The sequence below is a fragment of the Rhincodon typus genome, chromosome 31 (genome assembly GCF_021869965.1).
Source record: "Rhincodon typus isolate 14 chromosome 31, sRhiTyp1.1, whole genome shotgun sequence".
Classification (NCBI taxonomy): Eukaryota; Metazoa; Chordata; class Chondrichthyes; order Orectolobiformes; family Rhincodontidae; genus Rhincodon; species Rhincodon typus.
This window is the reverse complement of record NC_063362.1, coordinates 34,551,562-34,569,786: the sequence shown is the minus strand read 5'-3', so window position 1 is coordinate 34,569,786 and position 18,225 is coordinate 34,551,562. Positions and strand designations below refer to the sequence as shown.

At 42.3% G+C, this 18,225-nt stretch overlaps 1 protein-coding gene across 5 annotated transcripts in view; it reads right to left on the bottom strand.

Annotated features, from left to right (window-relative positions):
• The window catches only part of si:ch73-206d17.1 (tyrosine-protein kinase STYK1), a 70,405-nt gene that overhangs the window by 30,731 nt on the left and 21,449 nt on the right, over positions 1–18,225 (bottom strand). For 3 of the 5 annotated variants that reach the window (XM_048614823.1, XM_048614825.1, XM_048614824.1), the window contains exons 2-4: positions 13,829–13,894; positions 10,336–10,476; positions 3,027–3,260 (exon numbers count right to left, since the gene is read on the bottom strand). In XM_048614823.1, the coding sequence (XP_048470780.1) occupies positions 3,027–3,260; positions 10,336–10,476; positions 13,829–13,894 (441 nt within the window). Of the gene's footprint in view, positions 1–3,026; positions 3,261–10,335; positions 10,477–13,828; positions 13,895–16,874; positions 16,915–18,225 lie in introns of those variants that run through there. The other 2 variants (XM_048614826.1, XM_048614827.1) reach the window with 2 other exon arrangements.

Genomic DNA, 18,225 nt, shown 5'->3' with positions numbered 1-18,225 from the left:
GATTCAATTTGTTTTTAACGAATCAGTGGCTTGATCCAATGGATCTCAAAGCAGTTTTATCCTTGTCACCAGTTTTCTTCTTAGTTTATAATCGAAGGAAGACCAGGAATCCAAAGTGTTAAATAACAGAAGCTTTGTTATGGAGATGTTTACTCAACAGGGAGCAAGATTAGACAAAGCTGTTTCCTGACCAAAATGGCCAATGATAGTGCCACTATCAATGACCAGACTCAAAGTGTCAGTCCATCACAATACACAAATACACAACATTTACGATCCTATCTCATGCCTGGCAGTATTTGTCCAGGTCATCGTTGTACTGGGGTGGCAAGGATATACTGAAGCCAGGGCCACCACCTCCTGCAGCAAAGTGGGAGTGGAAGTGGGTGATGCTGTGGCAGACAGGTTAGAAGGCCTACATCCATTCACTGGGACATTGGACAGCTCTGTACATTAGAGTTAGGTACTCCAGCTATCACTGTTTCAGCTGTTTGAAAAGCTCAATAGATGGCTGAGCTGTCAATCAATTTAACAGTCGAGTACAGGATCCAATTCATACATTAAAATCTGAACTACAATACTATTGAATGCAAAAGAACACTTCATCCATTGGAGAAAGCACTCTAACGCTTTCACAATTTTTAAAAAAGAAGTTTGGACTAAAAAGTCTATGATGAACATGAAACCATTGTCGATTGTTGGAAAAATGCATATGTCTAATAATGTCTCTTAGGGAAGGAAATCTGCCATCCTCACCTGGTCTGGCCTACATGTGATTCCAGACCCAGAGTAATGTGGTTAACTCCTAACTGCTCCCTAAAAAGGCCGAACAACCACTCAGTTCAAGGGCAACTAGGAACAGGCAATAAATGCTGGCCAGCCAGTGATACCCATGTCCCATGAGCGAATTAAAAAATGCTGATAAATTTCATTGTCACATCTCTGAAAAATAAAACGCTATCGCTGTTAAAAACATACTTATCATATGGTGTATAATTATAATACGTAATGTTAGCAACAAAGTTTATGTCAAAAAGCTTTCCAACTCCAGAACTGGCATCCTCTATAATTCATGACACCTCTGACCTGACATAGTTCAATCAAGTTTCAGAAATGTACCAACCTTGCTGAAAATATCAAACTAATTGAAATACTAAGCTGAAGTAGGTAGCACTATGGCAGTCCCAATGCCAGTTTGAGGGTGCATCAAAATGGAACTGGTCATGTTTCTCATCCCAGTTGTAGCTAGTTGTTACTAGGTTGCAAATTAAGCATTCTGGGCCCTTTACCTCTGTGTCCAAATACCATACATCTGCCCAACACTGACAGCGAAACCCAACACATATCATTCGCAATGCATCTCTCCAGAACCACAATTACCAGTAATAATAAGCACTGCCAAAGTTTACTATTGTGTTTTTAATTCAACCCAATGCAGGAATGTTTCAATGGTGAATTCTTAACCTGCAGCATTATACAATTGAAACTAAGCAATAGTAAAATCTAGAATATCAAAGTTTGCATTCCAATTCAAACGTTAAATGTGCATGTTGGGCAAGAGCTACCAATTGGCTAAGAATGTCAAGTTCCAGGAGGACGGTGTTGGTTACATTTGTAATTTGAGAAAATTAGGTTAAGCAAATATATGAAAAGGATTCAAAAATACAAATTGTTGGAGAAGCTCAGCAGATCTGGCAGCATCTGTAGACAGAAATCAGAGTTAACATTTCGGTTCCAGTGACCCTTCCTCAGAAGTATGGTAGGTAGGAAAATGTCAATTTATATGCAGAAGATAGGGTGGGGGGAGGGGTTAAGGAGTAAATGATAGGTGGGGATATAGCCCAACAAGAGAGAAGGACGGTTGGATAAAGGAGTTGGCAATGATCTAGCTAGGAGGATGAATAGCTATGAACAGGGATTATTAGTGGCTAACAATGGGTTGTATGTAATAGCAGAATATGTGATAACAAGGCCTGATGTGTGGAGGTAAGGACATGGGAGAGCACAAACCCTAAAGTTATTGAATGCAATATTAAGTTCAGAAGGATGCAGGGTCCCCAAGTGGAAAATGAGGTGCTATTCTTCCAGCTGAAAGGATTGTCCTGATGCAGTTCAAAATATACTGCTATTAGTAAGAATTTGGGGGTTTTCAGGAGTTATTTATCTCACTATTAAAGGCGGTAAATGAGTGGGGGTGATTCATTAAAAAGAGAGTGAGAGATGAATGGAAAGGGTCATGATATCAATCGATGGTACTGTTGCACAAGTCACATTCCAGAGTGAAATCTGGCTTAATAGATTATTTTTGTTTGAGTTATGTGGTGGTTGGTCACCAAAAATATCCACATGAGGCTGCAGATTTTCATTAACTGCAGCACTGAATTTTATTATACAAAAGAAAAATAAACAAACCAGGCTAAATATAGAAGACAGTTCGCAAGATCTAAATCACTGCAGAACAAAGTCTCTTCTGGAGACTTAAATCCAGAGAAAGTACACACTTAGGTCTTAAATTTTGAATTAACTGACTCCTAATAGTTTCTTAGTCATGAACTATGGAAACAATTCGTTAAGTTCGTGCTAAGTCTGGTGACGTTAACTTTTCAAAAGTCTGAGAGTCTAAATTTTCTCAGTTTCAATCATTTAACTGAATTCTCCTGGTTTGGAAGTTTCACAAGTGAAATCCTTCTACTGAGGTGCCATTGCTCATTAGTCCCTGAACTCCTTCAAAAGAGAAACTAAACTTTCTTCTGAACTGAACTCTGGAGTATATTGAACAAAATTGAAAACAATGCTAATGGCCTTACACCCTGTCAAAAACAAGAGTATAAACACCTTTCCACAAACACCACAGGGGTCTGCAGTCACCAGCTTTACAACAAATACTGGATTTTAAGTCGCTGGTCCAGAAGGAGACTCAGACCAAATTTTTTTTGAAGAAGAGCAATCCCTCTACAGAAGGTAAAATTCCAAACATGATGTCCATACTCTCATCAGAAAAGCATTAAGGATCATTCATCACCTACCATGGAGAGATTTGAATACAGCTTTCACTTCTCCAGACCCATCTAAGGGAAGGATATTGGCCTTGTATATTGGTCCATAACTCCCACTCTGCATATATTCCAAATTCCCAGTCAGGTTTTCTGGTGGGATCTCCCAACGGTTGAGAGAGGGATCCCTGGCTGCCAGAATCCGTTCTGTTGCAAATGTCATTGATTCGTATTCATTCTCCAACCGCTTCGCAGGATTAGGTTTATCTACAAAGATTCAGGTTCAAAAACAACAATTGCTCAAAACAAAAAATTAAACCAGCTGTAGGTAAAGACAACATTTTTAAAATTCATTTTCAGGATGTGGGTGTTGCTGGCTGACCAGCATTTATTGCCTGTCCATAGCTGCCTTTGAGAAGGTGGTGGTGAGCTGCCTACTTGAACCGCTGCAGTCCACCAGCTGTAGGCAGACCCTCTATGCCATTAGGGAGAGAATTCCAGGATTTGGACCCAGTAACAGTGAAGGAACGGTGATACATTTCCAAGTCAGGATGGTGAGTGGCTTGGAAGGGAACTTGAAAGTGGTGTTGTTCCCATATATCTGCTGCCCTTGTCCTTCTAGATGGAAATGGTCCTGAGTTTGGAAAGTGCTGTCTGAGGATCTTTAATGAATTTCTGCAGTGCATCTTGTAGATAGGACACACTGCTGCTACCGAGCGTTGGTGGTGGAGGGAGTGGACTCTTGAGGATGTGGTGCCAATCAAGTGGGCTACTTTGTCCTGGATGGTGTCCAGCTTCTTGAGTGTTGTTGGGGCTGCACTCATCCAGGCAAGTGGAGAGTATTATCATCACACTCCTGATTTGTGCCCTGTAGATGGTGAAGAGGCTTTAGGGAGTCAGGAGGTATGTTACTCGCCGCAGTATTCCTAGCTTCTGGCCTGCTCTTGTAGTCACTGTGTTTATACAGTGAGTCAAGTTGAGTTTCTGTTCAATGGTAACCCCCAGGATGTTGATAGTGGGGGATTCAGTAATGGTAACACCATCGAATGTCAAGGGGAGTGGTTAGATTGACCGTTATTGGTGATGGTCATAGCCTGGCATTTGTGTGGCACGAATATTATTTGCCACTTGTCAGCCCATATTGTCCAGATATTTACTACGGTAAAAAAATCTGATTGAGGCACTGGGTAGTGTATGAATCTACAATAATGCCTAAGATGGAACTACAGGACAGGCAAAGGCTTTAGAATGTTTCAGAATTTGAAATTCCAAAACGTAAGGGGAGAACGAACATGGTTTGAAAGAGACCAAATGCAATCATACAGCACCAATCAGGTTGTTCAGATAATATTTCCAATGGAGGATTGCACAAAACTATCGAGTTGCCAACCCTCCAGGGCTGGTCCAGAGTCTCTGGGAATTGAAACTCAATCTCTGGGCATTGCTGTGTGCCACCCTGGAGAAAAATCACAGGGATGGTAGATTAAAGATTCATGGTTGTGTAGGGGGGGTGGGGGGGCTGGATTCTGTCAGTTTCATCAAACACTTTTCTGTACCAGATGTAAAAAATATTGAAAATGAAGGAAAAACAAAGGCTGTTTGACTGATGGTCAACACTATCCAATTGGCTAATGAACTTTTTCCACTTTCTGGTCGATGTAGGAAGGCGTATCATAAAGATGGCTGACAAAATGACTACAGTCGTGTAATGAATTCTCCTGGAATATATTTAATTAAGATTTGGCACCTTAATTAACAATTAAACACTTTCCAGCAGTATGTTTTGGAAAAATCGGAAAAGACAGCAAAATGAAAAGTTGGAATGATTTTCCCCATACAGCATTTGAGGATATGGTGACAAGGCTCCTCTCATACGCCTAAACCATTACGCTAACAGAGTTATTTTAACGGAAGGTACAGTTAAATTACAGACTGCCCTTTGGGCCATCAAGCAATGGGTTAACCCTCACGTGCATCCCCTGCTCTGCCTCCAACTCCTGCATCAGTTTCATATCTCCTATCATTGCTTCCAGGCACCTTTCAAAATATAATAGCAAAGGATAACAGAAAAATCTCTGTGTATATATAAACACCCAAGGATAAACATAGGGAAAGACAGCAGCTAATTTGGACACCAGGGACCCCTCTAACCCCACCCACCCCAACTCGTCTTCAAAATACTGGCATGGAATCTTATGTCCACCTGAAAAGGCAGGTAATATCACGTGTGAAAGTGTAACAGCGGCAGGTCTGACAATGCTGCAGCATCTCAGCCCTGACTGGCTCAGTCAACACTTTAGAAGGGGACTCAAACCAACAAGCCTCTGACACAGGGGAAAGAGAATTCTATCACCGAGCCGCAGGTGGCACAGATCAAATCAGGAACTGCCAAAATTTCTGCCAGTTTAATAATCAGCAAAATTCCAGTCATTCTCTTCAGCTCCTGTAAACATCTTCAGCCTGACCTCTATCCATCTCCACAGAAAGTCAATGTTGTAATAGTGAACTAAACTCCAAGTAGGTTGGGTTAGGAGATCAGGTCTCTTCAGAATGTGTGAACCTTTGGTGCAATCCACGGCCTTCTACTCAGTCAGGGTAGCAAATTTAGCCAGAGGTTACGGGATTGCCTGTTTAACATAATTATTACTTAGAAATTCATAAGGCCACCAATGGCTGGGTTATGGGGTGGGAGAAGTAACCCAGTCCAGACACTTGAGGTACCTTTAACTGGTCTCTTTTGTACAAGTATATGCAGGGGAGCCAAAGACAGAGCCATGTCTCTCCTCAGACTTGCAGAATAATGGTTACAGTGTATTATACAGCAACAAGGGGTGATAGGTGAAAGTGTTCATATGAGCCAGTTACACAAGCCGTTACATCTGAGAGAATACCATGATGGATACAATATCCTTTACGGTCAGGGTCTGCCCATAATTTTAATTTTGGTTGCTTGCCCTGGCCTAACGGTCAGGCTACTCCCTATACTCCTTAACTCTTCCAGCTGACTGCAAACAAACACACTGCTCCCCCATTGGGAGTTACCTTATCAAAGACAGAGTGACCTACTGCGGTTCAATGTCGACAAACCGTACCTCAGGTGTGATGCTGTCAATTTGAAAGGTACCCAGATGAGGAGTATGACTCATTACCGAACTGCAACAGCTCCAATACACTGACTGTCCAGTGAGTGTTTGAAACAAGCACTATCCAGTAGATTGACAGAAGAATCAAGCCCAGCACAGGAAAGATCCAAATTGCTCACAACCTATCCATTGTTCAAAATAGACCTAATTTTACACAATGATGGAATTTAATAATAATGGAATAATGTTCATTAGAAATGTTTGCAGCTAGTCAGGGTGATGACTTAATTCAGAGCAGGGTAGGATGTTATCTAAACTAGATTTGTAGATCTAGAGCTGGCTGCATCAGCCACCTTCTTAATCTTACACACAATGGAGGTCTGCTATGAAGGCAGACATTCTATAATTTACTCCAGTGTTGCAGACAAAGGTGAGAAAGGAATTGGATGTTTTCTCATTGATCATTTTGTTGAAAATTCAGTTTTTGGATCTTAACGGAGTGTGAAATTGAGTGCGGCCACATTGCCCCATTCATCCCATCTCTGTAGAAGTGACCTCTCTAGAAGGTCACTAACACCAGACCAGAAGCATAACCTTTCCAATGATATACCAGAAGCCAGACAGTGCCTAGTGGAATGGGAACCTCAGCAGAAGCGACCACCTCCATTACACTAAGAAGCAGCTCACCAGGTCTATGATACAGTGAGTGACAAAGGTCCAATCAGCTAGTGAGTTTGGCTTCATTTGTAAGCAAGACTTTAGATTAATCCAGAGCAAAACTGAAGTTGGTGAAAATGGTAGTTTAGCCCATTCCTTACGTTGAATTTATAGTGTAAATGGTTACACTGGATATTGGGTTACTAATGGCTTAATTCCAATTAATATGTTGATCATATAACTGTGTACCCCCTCATAGGAAGTGATGCAACATCACATGATTTGTTCTCATGCAGCCTCATGGAAGATAAGCCAGACCAGTAAGTTGCATCCAATAAAGCTCCCATCTCATTTCCCTCTGTTAAGTATTTTATATTCGTCTAACGATTCCAAACATATAGTGGCACTCGGAGAGTAGTATTCTGGGCAAGTCACCACCATGCCAACAAAGTGACTTTACATGTTGAGGGCTGCTTTCAGGGCTAGAATTGTAGCAGCGATACAAATTGCACTGAAACATTTGGAAATAAATGATGCCTCGCCATCTGCTCAGTCTGTTTCTGTCCATACAGTTGGCAGATGGTCTCATTATGAAAATTCAGCTGAGCTCCAAGATAATGTGTTTAGCCAAAGAGTTCCAACAGCAAGTGTTAGCTTTATTTTGTTGACACTTGAGGCAGTAATAATTTGTTTTTCTTCTCTTTGATATAGTTGTTCATTGCCTATTTGTTTGTACAACCAAAATTAGATTTAAAGATATTTGATATGAGAATTAAGTAATACACCTATTTCATTAACACTTAAGAGCAGCACTTTTCAAAGGCGATTTTCAAACTTGGTTTAATGTGTCAGTTTCAGGAACAGTTCAAAGACTTGCAAGTCTCATTATATGGCTTACTGCTTGTCAACATAGTGGATACTGGAAGAGTAGGAATGGAGGATACATGAAAGTGTGGAAAGGGGCACAGTGGTGTGCAGGGAAGATGAGGAGGGGAACATTGGCAAGACCTTGTACACATACCTGTCAAATGTCTCCTAATTCTAGAGCAGGGTTCCCACCAGGTTCACAAACTGATTTACCTGGGGGGCTTGCTGCAGCCTTCAGGAACCCACCAGCCCTGGGAAAATAACAATCTGAATTTGTAGAAGGGATTCAAACTGTGAACCCAATCTCGAAGTGTGCATTAGGTCATCTCACAAAACAGAAAACAAAAAGATAGGCGATGGAGGGAATTGCCTGGCAACTGAGAAATCAACAGTGCACACACCTCATGTTTCAGATTCCCATAGATGGAGAAGACCTGGCCAACAGGCACTAAAGGCCCCTGTGTACTCTGTCTGGGCACCACATTCTGGGAATTGAACAAGGGTTTCTAAGGATGAGAGGTCAGGGTGGTGTGGTTCAGTGGAGAGGCGGAATTATTCTCTCCATAGAGCAGAGTGGGCAGAGAGTTGATTTGATAGAGCTGCTTGAAATTGTGAAGGGCTTAGGTACAGCAAGTAAAGAGAAATGTTTTCCAATGGCTGTTGAACCAATAACTAGACACCACAGACTTAAAAGATACCTAAAAAAAAGAGAACCAGAGTGAATTGAGGCATCTTGATGGCACCTTACTAGTGCAGAGATTTAAAAGCTAGGAGGTAGAAACCCAAGAAGGGAACTTTTTTCACTTGGAGGGTGGTGGGAGTCTGGAACTCTTTGCCTGAAAGAGTGGTTGAGTCAAACTCTCAGAACATTCCAGCAGTTCTGGAGTAGATTTGTAGCTCAGGTCGTGGATGCTGTGGTTGGTTGGCTCACCGAGCTGGTTCATTGGTTCGCAGACGTTTCATTACCCTGCTGGGTAACATCATCAGTGTAGCCTCCAATGAAGCACTGTTGTGTTTTCCCACCAGTTATTTAAACCCTGGGGTCTGTTAGATTTGGATTTGATTACCTCACTGGAGAACCAGGCCTCTAGGAATTCCTGTGCTTGTCTCTGTCTGGCCTGTCCTAGGATCTTGATATTGTCCCAATCAAACTGGTGGTTCTCCTTATCCACGTGAATGGAGATGAGAGAGTATTGGTCGTGTATTTTGTTGCTAGTTGGTGTTCATTGAGGTCATGAAATCCAACGGACCCCAGAGTTTAAATACCAGGCAGGAAAACACAACAGTGCTTCATTGGAGGCTGCACTGATGACGTTACCCAGCAGGGTAATGAAATGTCTGCAAACTAATGAACCAGCTCGGCGAGCCAACCAACCACAGCTTTCCAGTAGTATCTGGATATTGAAGCATTGCCATAGCCTTGAGGGCTGTGGGTCAAGAGCTGGAAAATGGGATCACTGTCGTCAGATCGTGGTCTGTCACGGTAATTACAGGCTGAATAGCATCCTCCTTCTGTGCTGTATACCTCCGAGTCTGTAAGGTGGAGGTTATTTTTCTTTGAAAAAAATGAGCCTTGTGATTTTGATTTGAAACATAGCATCTGATGGGCTACTGGGGGCAGCATCAATGTAAGCTTTCAAAAGGGAATCAGAAATAGTTGAAGGCTAAACAAATTACAGGGCAATGGGGAAAGAATTGGACAGGGTGGGACTGGCTAGATTGCTGTTCAAAAAGAGTCAGTGCAGACACAATGGGCTGAATGTTCTCCTGTTCTGTATTGTTTGAGGATTCTTTAATAAAGATGACAATTAAGAACAGGCCAAGTAGCAAACGTTTCTATCACCTGTTAAAAGGTGATTTTCCTGAAAATGGGAAGTACACCATTTTAGGTACGATTGCAGCTTAGTCCATTGTCTGACAGGAGTGAAGAGCAGAAAGTTCTAAAATTTGCTAATGTACCACAGCGATCAGTGGGCTGGAGTGGAGTGGAACGGAGCGGCCAGCGGACTGGGACCCAGTGCAGTGCAATCAGCCTGTCACAAATCCCGAACCCAGAGAGTGAGACTACGTGTGGAAAGCCTACAGTGTGGACAGACTGCAGGCTATAGAAAAACTGTAACGTTTATCTTTTAACTTTAACTTTATTTATTTGTCTTCCTTATTTAATCTATGAAGAACTGTAATATAGAACTTTTAGGTTCTCTTTATTTCTCTATTTTTGTACCTAATCTAGTTCAGTACAAAAGATTTGTACCTAAGTACTCTGTACCCAAGATGTGTGGTGACATTGTATAGATTTCATTGTACTCCTGTACTTTGTACTTAAGGACTCATGGACAATAAACCTAATTCTATCTTCTAAAGTCATTCAATCTTGGATAAATACTTCTCGCTGCCTTGGGAAGACAACCAACATAATCAGGACACATCCCACCCCAGTTATAATCTCTTCCAACCTCTTCTGTTGGGCAGAAGATACAAAAGCTTAAAAACACATACAAACAGATTTAGGAACACCTTCTGCCCCGCTGTTATTAGATTTCTGAATGGACCTCTCAAATTTTAAATCTAATGTTGACCTCGCTCTTCGTGCGTCTTCTCTGCAGCCGTAACACTGTATTCCTCGCTCTGTTCTATTACCCCAGTAAACTTTGTATAGAATGATCTGTTTACACTGCACACAAAACTTTGACAATAATAAATCAATTCAAATAAAAATAATCAAGCTCACCCACCTTGCAGCAGTATGACTGGAGCACGGTCCCTCTGTTTTTTCATCTTGCACGTTTTCCAGATGATGATAATGATCAGAACCACAGATGAGAAGCCAAGGATCACTGGGATGATGATAACCCCATTGTTTGCACCATTTGCATCTGAGACAGGAGGGAGGAAGGGACATATATCTGCCACACTGTTCTCCTCTGGTAACAAAATCTCAAACACACCCATGTCAGAAATTTCTATTAAATTAATCCCGTGAGATATTGAGGAGCTGCTTGGCCAACTCCTGTCCCTATGTTCCTAACTCAATTCCAACTAAAACAGTGTCCTTCTCTGCCTTCAGGTCTAAAAGAGAAGTACTGTAATCTGTGTTAAAGAAATTGCTGAAATAATTGTGCTACAGCTAGAAAGTAAGCATCACTAAAATAATAAAGTGAATAAAACAGAGACAGTTACATTTATATAATTGGCTGTAATAGGTTATTCTAAAGGACTTTCCAGCCAATGATGTACTACTTCACTAATAACGACCATTGCAATGTAGGACTGGTGATGATGTCGTCACTGGACTAGGTACAGAGAGGCCTGGATTCAAACCCATGGTGAAATCTCAGTTCAACACGAACCATCTCCAATAACAATCTGGAACCTGATCTGCCGTTCCCAGGGGACTGGTCTTATGGTCAACTTCCAGACTCTTGATAAGGAGAAAGCATACAACAGCTTGGATGGTACGTATGTATTCAGGACTCCGAACCTTTGGGGTCAGGGTGGAGTCTGGTTTCACTCTGTGCAGTACAGGGGTGGGGGGGGAGGAAATGGCTGTTTCAGCTTACACTGATGTGCCCACGTTCACAGACTCAGTTGACCCACCTCCAATGCACCAGTGCCAAGGGATACACCCTGCAGTGTCCTCTGCCCAGAATCAACTGGGCAAAATGTTCCTGATTCCTAGCTGGTCAGTGGTGGGTACAGAGCAGCTCAGGACTTTTGCTGGGAATATCACCCATCTCCTCTGATCGGGAGTCTACAAGGTCCTGGTTGGCGAATTGGCAAGAGCTGGAGGCCCGTGGCACCATGTGCCAAGGGCAGGACTGCTGCCAGTGCTTCCCTGCAGGAGCAAGGTACTGGTCATAAACCGACTAGTGGCCACTGTGTTGTGGTACCAACTGGTCATACAAACAAGGAACAAGCATAGGCCACTCAGCCCTTTGAGCCTGCTCCGCCATTCAAAACAATCATGGCTGATCTGATTTGTACCTCGATTCCACATTCTGTATACTCCAATAATCTTTCATTCCCCCATTTCACTTTGTAACAAACTCTGAGGCAAGATTCAGAGATGTCACAGAGACGCTCTCAGTTCCTCTGGGATAAAAGGTAGCACAGGGTCTCCTGCTAAGGTAGGATGGTCAGGTGCTGGTGTACTCGGCCAGCCATTTCCCATGTTCACAGCCTGCAGAAATACCCTCTCAGAAATGGAGGAGGGAGGGAGTTAACCTCAGGCTGCTGGAGGAGGGGAGGTGGGGGGAGGACTAGGTCTGTTGGCGGAGGTAGGGTGCGGGGGCCAGACTCAAGAGTCAAGCTGAAGGCTGGAGGACCAGGTTGGATGATGTTGCAGGAAATTGCTGGGCAGGTACAACTTTGTATCTAATTCACAGACAAGGCCACCAAGGATCTTCAGACTGAGAGGTTTCCCCTCTGCAGTTATGTCTGAGTCACCAGGGCATTGCAGGGAGAGAACCTGTGACATCTGCCACCTTGCTTCAGCTGTCTGCATCTAGTGGGTACCATCATCAGTCAAAATTACAATGGAATTGGATTTTGCAGTTTTCTACACCATTTTCTTTGTTACAGTACGTAACTGGACTGTCAATCCCAATTTTGTTTAGTTTGGTTATTTTGTTTTATTTAGTAGAAGGATCTGATAGGGTACTGGTAATGTTACTGATCACTAATCCAACACTCTGGGAACATGGGTTGAAATCCCACCATAACGGTTGTAGAAAATCAAATTCAATCAATCAGGAACGTAAAGCTAGTCTTCATGATGGTAACCTGGAAACCACTTTCAATTTTTAGTGAACCAGATGGGTTTTCACAATGTCCTTTAGGGAATGAAGCTGCCATCTTTACCCGGTCTGCCCTATGTGTAACTCCTGACCCACAGCAATGTGGATGACACTTAATTGCCCACAGAAGCCATCAGGGAAACCACTCAATTCACTACATACGTAAGGACGGCACAGTGGCTCAGCGTTTAACAATGTTCCTTCACAGTGCCTGAGACTTGGATTTGATTCCACCCTTCATCAACTATCTGTGTGGAGTTTACATATTCTCCCCAAGTCTGTGCGTGTTTCCTCCGGGCGCTCCAGTTTCCCCCCACAGTCCAAAGATGTGCAGGTTAGGTGGATTGGCCGTGCTAAATTGCCCCAAAGTGTCTAGGAATGTGCAGGCTAGGTGGGTTAGCTATGGGAAATGCAGAGTTACAGAGATAGGGTAGGGGATGAATCTGGCTGGGCTGCTCTTTGGAGAGTCAGTGTAGACTCGATGGGTCGAATGGCCCGCTTCCACACTTTTAGGGATTCTATGATTCTACACATCACCTTGCCAATGACACCTACATTCCATGAAGGAAAAGAAACTAAAATGAGATAATGATTTAATAATTGTTTCAACTATTATTAGTTGAGAGATGAATCTTGGCCAAATTATTAGGAAGATGGCTCTGCTCTCCTTTAATACAGTGTCACATAATCTCTTACATCCAAACAAGGAGCCCAGGTGAACCCTGTGAGAGATGGTACCCCCAAAAATACAGCACTCCCTCAGAGCCACATTGTAATGTTAGCCTGGTCAGACTGAGCTCAAGTCTCTAGAGTGGGACTCAAACTCTCAACCTTCTCACTAATAAGTTGGAATGCTGTCATAGAGTCAAACAGCTTGGAAACAGACCCTTTGGTCCAACCAGTCCATGCTGACCACAATCCCAAACCAAACAAGTCCCACCTACCTGCTCTTGGCCCACATCCCTCCAAACATTTCTTATGCATGTATTTATCTGAATGTCTTTTAAACGTAAATGTACCTGCATCCACCACTGCCTCTGGAAGTTCATTCTACACACAAACCACCCTGTGTGTGAAAACATTGCCCCTCATGTCTTTTTTGAATCTGCTCTTCTTACCTTAAAAGTATGTTCCCTAGTCTTGAAGTCCCTCACCCTAGGGTAAAGGCACCTACCATTCACCTTATTTGTGCCCTTCGTTATTTTATAACCTCAAAACGGTCACCCCTCAACTTCATCTGCTTCAGTGAAAGAAGTCCGAGCCTACCCAGCCTCCCCTTATAATTCAAGCTCTCCATTCCCAGCAACATTCTAGTAATTCTCTTCTGAATCCTCTCCAGTATAATTATTATTAATCCTTCATAATATGGTCATTGGCAATTCCTGAGAAGACAGACTTTAATTTAAACAAAAAAAAAAAATCAGAGACTCACTACATCGATTCGAGGTGCTGAAATTGCACTGCAGGCTCATTAGACTTGAGCACACGTTGGCAGGATCTGGAAAACACGAAAGTATCATTAAGTAAGAGCAAGGAAGTCAATAATCCATCAGACAGTCAGTATGGTCACATTAAAAAGGTCATTTCTAAAAACCGCAGTGGAGAGAGGGTGGGTTCTTCTTGAGTCCCGTGGGTACATCCTGACCAAGCCCAGCTCCCCAACCAGTGGCTGATATTATCAGGTTATCCTGGAAGACAAGTGAGGATTTACCAATGCTAGAGTGACCAATTGTGCAGAGACACCAGCAAACTGGGCACAATACTATTGAGGACCTTCACCTAGAACTTCTAGGCCAATACTAGCACTCTTGCAAGACAGCTGGATGCTATTCTGACATTGAGCTGCTTAATTGATGTACTTCTGAGGTTTTATAGGGCTCTGGTCAGACCACATTTAGAGTATTGTGAGCAGATTTGGGCATCATACCTCAGGAAGGACGTACTGGCCCTGGAGCATGTCCACAGGAGGTTCACGAGAATGATCCCAGGAATGAAAGGCTTAACATGTTTGAGGTCTCTGGGTCTATACTCGATGGAGTTTAGAAGGATGAGAGGGTATCTAATTGAAACTTACAGAATACTGAATGGCCTGGATCAAGTGGACATTGGGAAGATGTTTTCATTACCAGGAGAGACTAGGACCTGAGGACACAGCCTTGGAGTAAAGGGAAGACACTTTAAAATAGAGATGAGGAGAAGCTTCTTCAGTCAGAGTGGTAAATCTATGAAATTCTTTGCCACAGAAGGCTGTGGAGGCCAGGTGATGGAGTATATTTAAGATAGGTTCTTGATTGTCAAGGGGATCAAAGGTTACCGGGCGAAAGCAGGAGAGTAGGGTTGAGAAACTTATCAGCCATGATTGAAAGGTGGAGCAGACTTGATAGGCGGAATGGCCTAATTTCTGCTCCTATGTTTTATGGCCTTAACTGCATCAAAATACACCATCTCCCACCCAATCACTGCTGTTATTTCAGGAGGGGTCACTGTCAGACAAATGTTCCATTACACTTCCAAGAAGGTGTTAGGTGATGGGTATTGCAGAAGGGTTAGGAAGAAACAGTACAGACTAAACGACAGTTCCTAGGAGAGAGTCAGGAAAAGATGGACTGGGGATGTGGTTGCATAGAACCTTGAAGGTATCAGGATAGATTGAGAGAGCAAAGAACATGGGATCATAAATAGAAGTACTCAGTAAAAAAAAAAATGGGAATTGATGCTGGACCTTTTGAAAGCTCTGATTAGCCCATATTAGGAGTATCAGCCCCAATTCTGAACACTGCAATTTACAAAGGATGGGCATCAAAGGAAAATAAACTTGCAAGGCTACACGGACAAGGTAGTTGACAGGTGACCTTATAGAGGTTTATAAAATCATGAGGGGTATAGATAAGGTGAATTGCAGGTGTCTTTTCCCTAGGGTAGAGGATTTCAAGACTAGGAGTCATATTTGTAAGGTGAAAGGAGAAAGATTTAAAAAAAGACATGAGAAGTAATTCCTTTTTTCACCACACAGAGAATGGTTCATGTGTGGAATGAACTTCCAGAGAAAGTGGTGGATGCAGGTACAGTTACAACATTTTAAAAGATATTTAGGTAAGTACATGAATAAGAAATGTTTGGAGGGATATGGGCCAAGCACAGGCAGGTGGGACCAGTTTAGTTTAGTTTGGGATTATGGTCAGCATGGGCTGGTTGGACTGAAGGGTCCATTTCCGAGCTGTATGACTCTATGACAGAGTGAGTGAATGGGGCAGCCTGGATTATTCCACAAAGGGCCAGTATAGATTTGATGGACTGAATGGCTGTCTTCTGAACTGATGATGACTGGTCAATTGAAGTCAGTATAAATACCATAGCCTGGAGATTTTCAAGAACAACGGGACACTAAAAATCTAACATCAAGCAGTTCTGAACATTTTGAAGATATTGGAATGCTGAACAAGAATTAGCAAGAAGCTCCAAGATCTCTGGTGAGATAAATGCTTCCAGATGAATCTGGACAGAGATTGGAGACGTACTAAGGAATTCTCTGGTGGAAGCCAAGAAGTCAAAGCAGCATACAACAGTTTAGGGTATCAGGATTGCCAGTGCCAACCTTACCCGCTAAAGAAATGCCCCAGTGAAAGGAGTCAGCCACCTTTCCCTACCCCTCTCTTTACCACCCTCTTGAATACCCCACTTCCTGACTGAGGCAAAAGGAGTTTCTATCTGTATTCCAGAGGTACCTTTTAGCCCAGCACTCCTCATTATTATTTCCACACATCCTGGTACGGTCCTTCCTCATACCTGAATGAAGCACGAATAAAAATTCCACATTTATAATGGCTCAATCTGCTGCGATCCCACCGGGAAACCTACAGACTCCACCAGCTTCTTAATCAGTGACCTTTGCTGGTCCCTAACAAAGCTCAGCTCTATTGGCAGGACCTGGATAAACATTAGTCATTTAAATAGCTGCTTCTCACTCTTAGTCAAAAAATTCTACTTCAGAAAGAAGGCCAATTGAACAGAGAGATGTAAACCCCAATGTATTGTACTTTCAGTACAATCAAATCCTGGAATGATTTGAACTGTTATCAATGCTCACAGCTCTTACACCAAAAACACATCAGATGCCATTTTTATTACGGTCAAGAGAGTGAACACAAACGGAAACAAACCACCACCCTGTTAAGACACAATGTGGTGAATGACTCAGTAATCATTGAGTACGTGGCATTTAACATTCGCACATAAAATCAAATCAACTCTCCCTGTGGCTCCAATTTCTAACAGTCTGGTGGTTTTAAAAAGTTGAATGTTTGAACAAAACCTACAGAAGTAGACAGGGATCGAACTGCTCAGCAACAAGTAGTGGAATGGATAGCAAGCTGACAACAGAATAGTCAAAGGGTGAGGAATTAAAGATAGTTACTCCAATTTGTAAAAAGAACAATGGAACATGGTGTCCCCCAAGGATTATAGAGAGGAACACTTACCATTTATACATGTAATTTATGCTTAGGAACTGGAAGGACAATTCCAAACTTTGCAGATGGCCAGAATTGGAGCAGTGGTAAATTCCAAGGAAGACTGTGGCAAGCTGGGCTTTATTTTAACACCAAAGAACGGAAATTTCAAGTCCAACCTCAACTCGCCCACTTCATTATTCAATAACCAAAGGAAATAGAATTGTTTTATTCATCTCAAAAGCTTTGCGTAATTTTCAAAGCCATCATCAAAACATCCCCTTGGCCTCTTCACTCGGGTGGAAGCCCTCAAGTTTTTCTTTTATGTCTGCTATGTCTTTCCAAACCCAGTCCTGATGAATTAATCTACACCACACTCTCTTTCTGCTATTAATGACTGCCCACAGACAACGTGGGCCCTGGTACAAACTTGGGTTTCTCCATTTGCTTCAGAAACTGACAGCGTCCCTTTCAAACGGGACCCAACCATTTAAACAGTTTGAAAATCCACAGAAGTACCAACGAGAGAAACAGAGTATTATTCTAAACTATTACTTTCCGCCCATTGGCCTTGGCTCTCAAAAGCAGGAACAGGTACATGGGAGCAGGGCAAAAGACACATGAGAAAATGAGTAAATTTCTACAAGTCCTGTTGGGCGCTGATTGAACGCAGAACCATTTGATAAGGAAACCTCTCCCCTTCGTGAGCAACTAGAACAAGAAGTCTCATTAAAAAAAAGGAAACAGAAAGCTTTTGTTTTTCTTTACCAAATAATCCTTTTACCCTTTGGGTTAGAGGGTCAGATTTTATATCAAGCTGTTTAAACAATGACGTTGCACCTGTAGCAACAGCAACAAAATATCAGTTAATGATCAACCACAGCATCTGAAATTTCTAATTGTCCTTTTATTGACTATGTTGTAGTGTCAAATTTGGCTGATTACCTTCATATTATAATACTGTTACATCATAGAGGTTCCTGCTGTGTTGTTGTGAAATATGAAAGAAACATCCGTGGAAAACAGAATGTAACTACCTGAATACCACAATACTCCATAGTATGTCATCGCTGTGGAGAGACTATAACAAAGACAGTATTTTTGTCTTGTTGGAGTTCTTATTTTGCATCCTCTTAGCTGAAAAATATAGGTTCTTTGACAAAAAGCATCACTCTCAGAATAGATTTCTAATTGCAAACTAACAGGGTGTGTCACATTCTGACTTCACTCAACACAGAATACTGTCAATATTATTGACTACCTATGTATGGATGTTTACAACAACATGACTTTAAAAATCACGGAAATTTTAAATATTGGGGACACACGCAGAATTGAGAGTTCTTTGGGAAATGACCAGAATGGTGTGTGGTTTGACTCC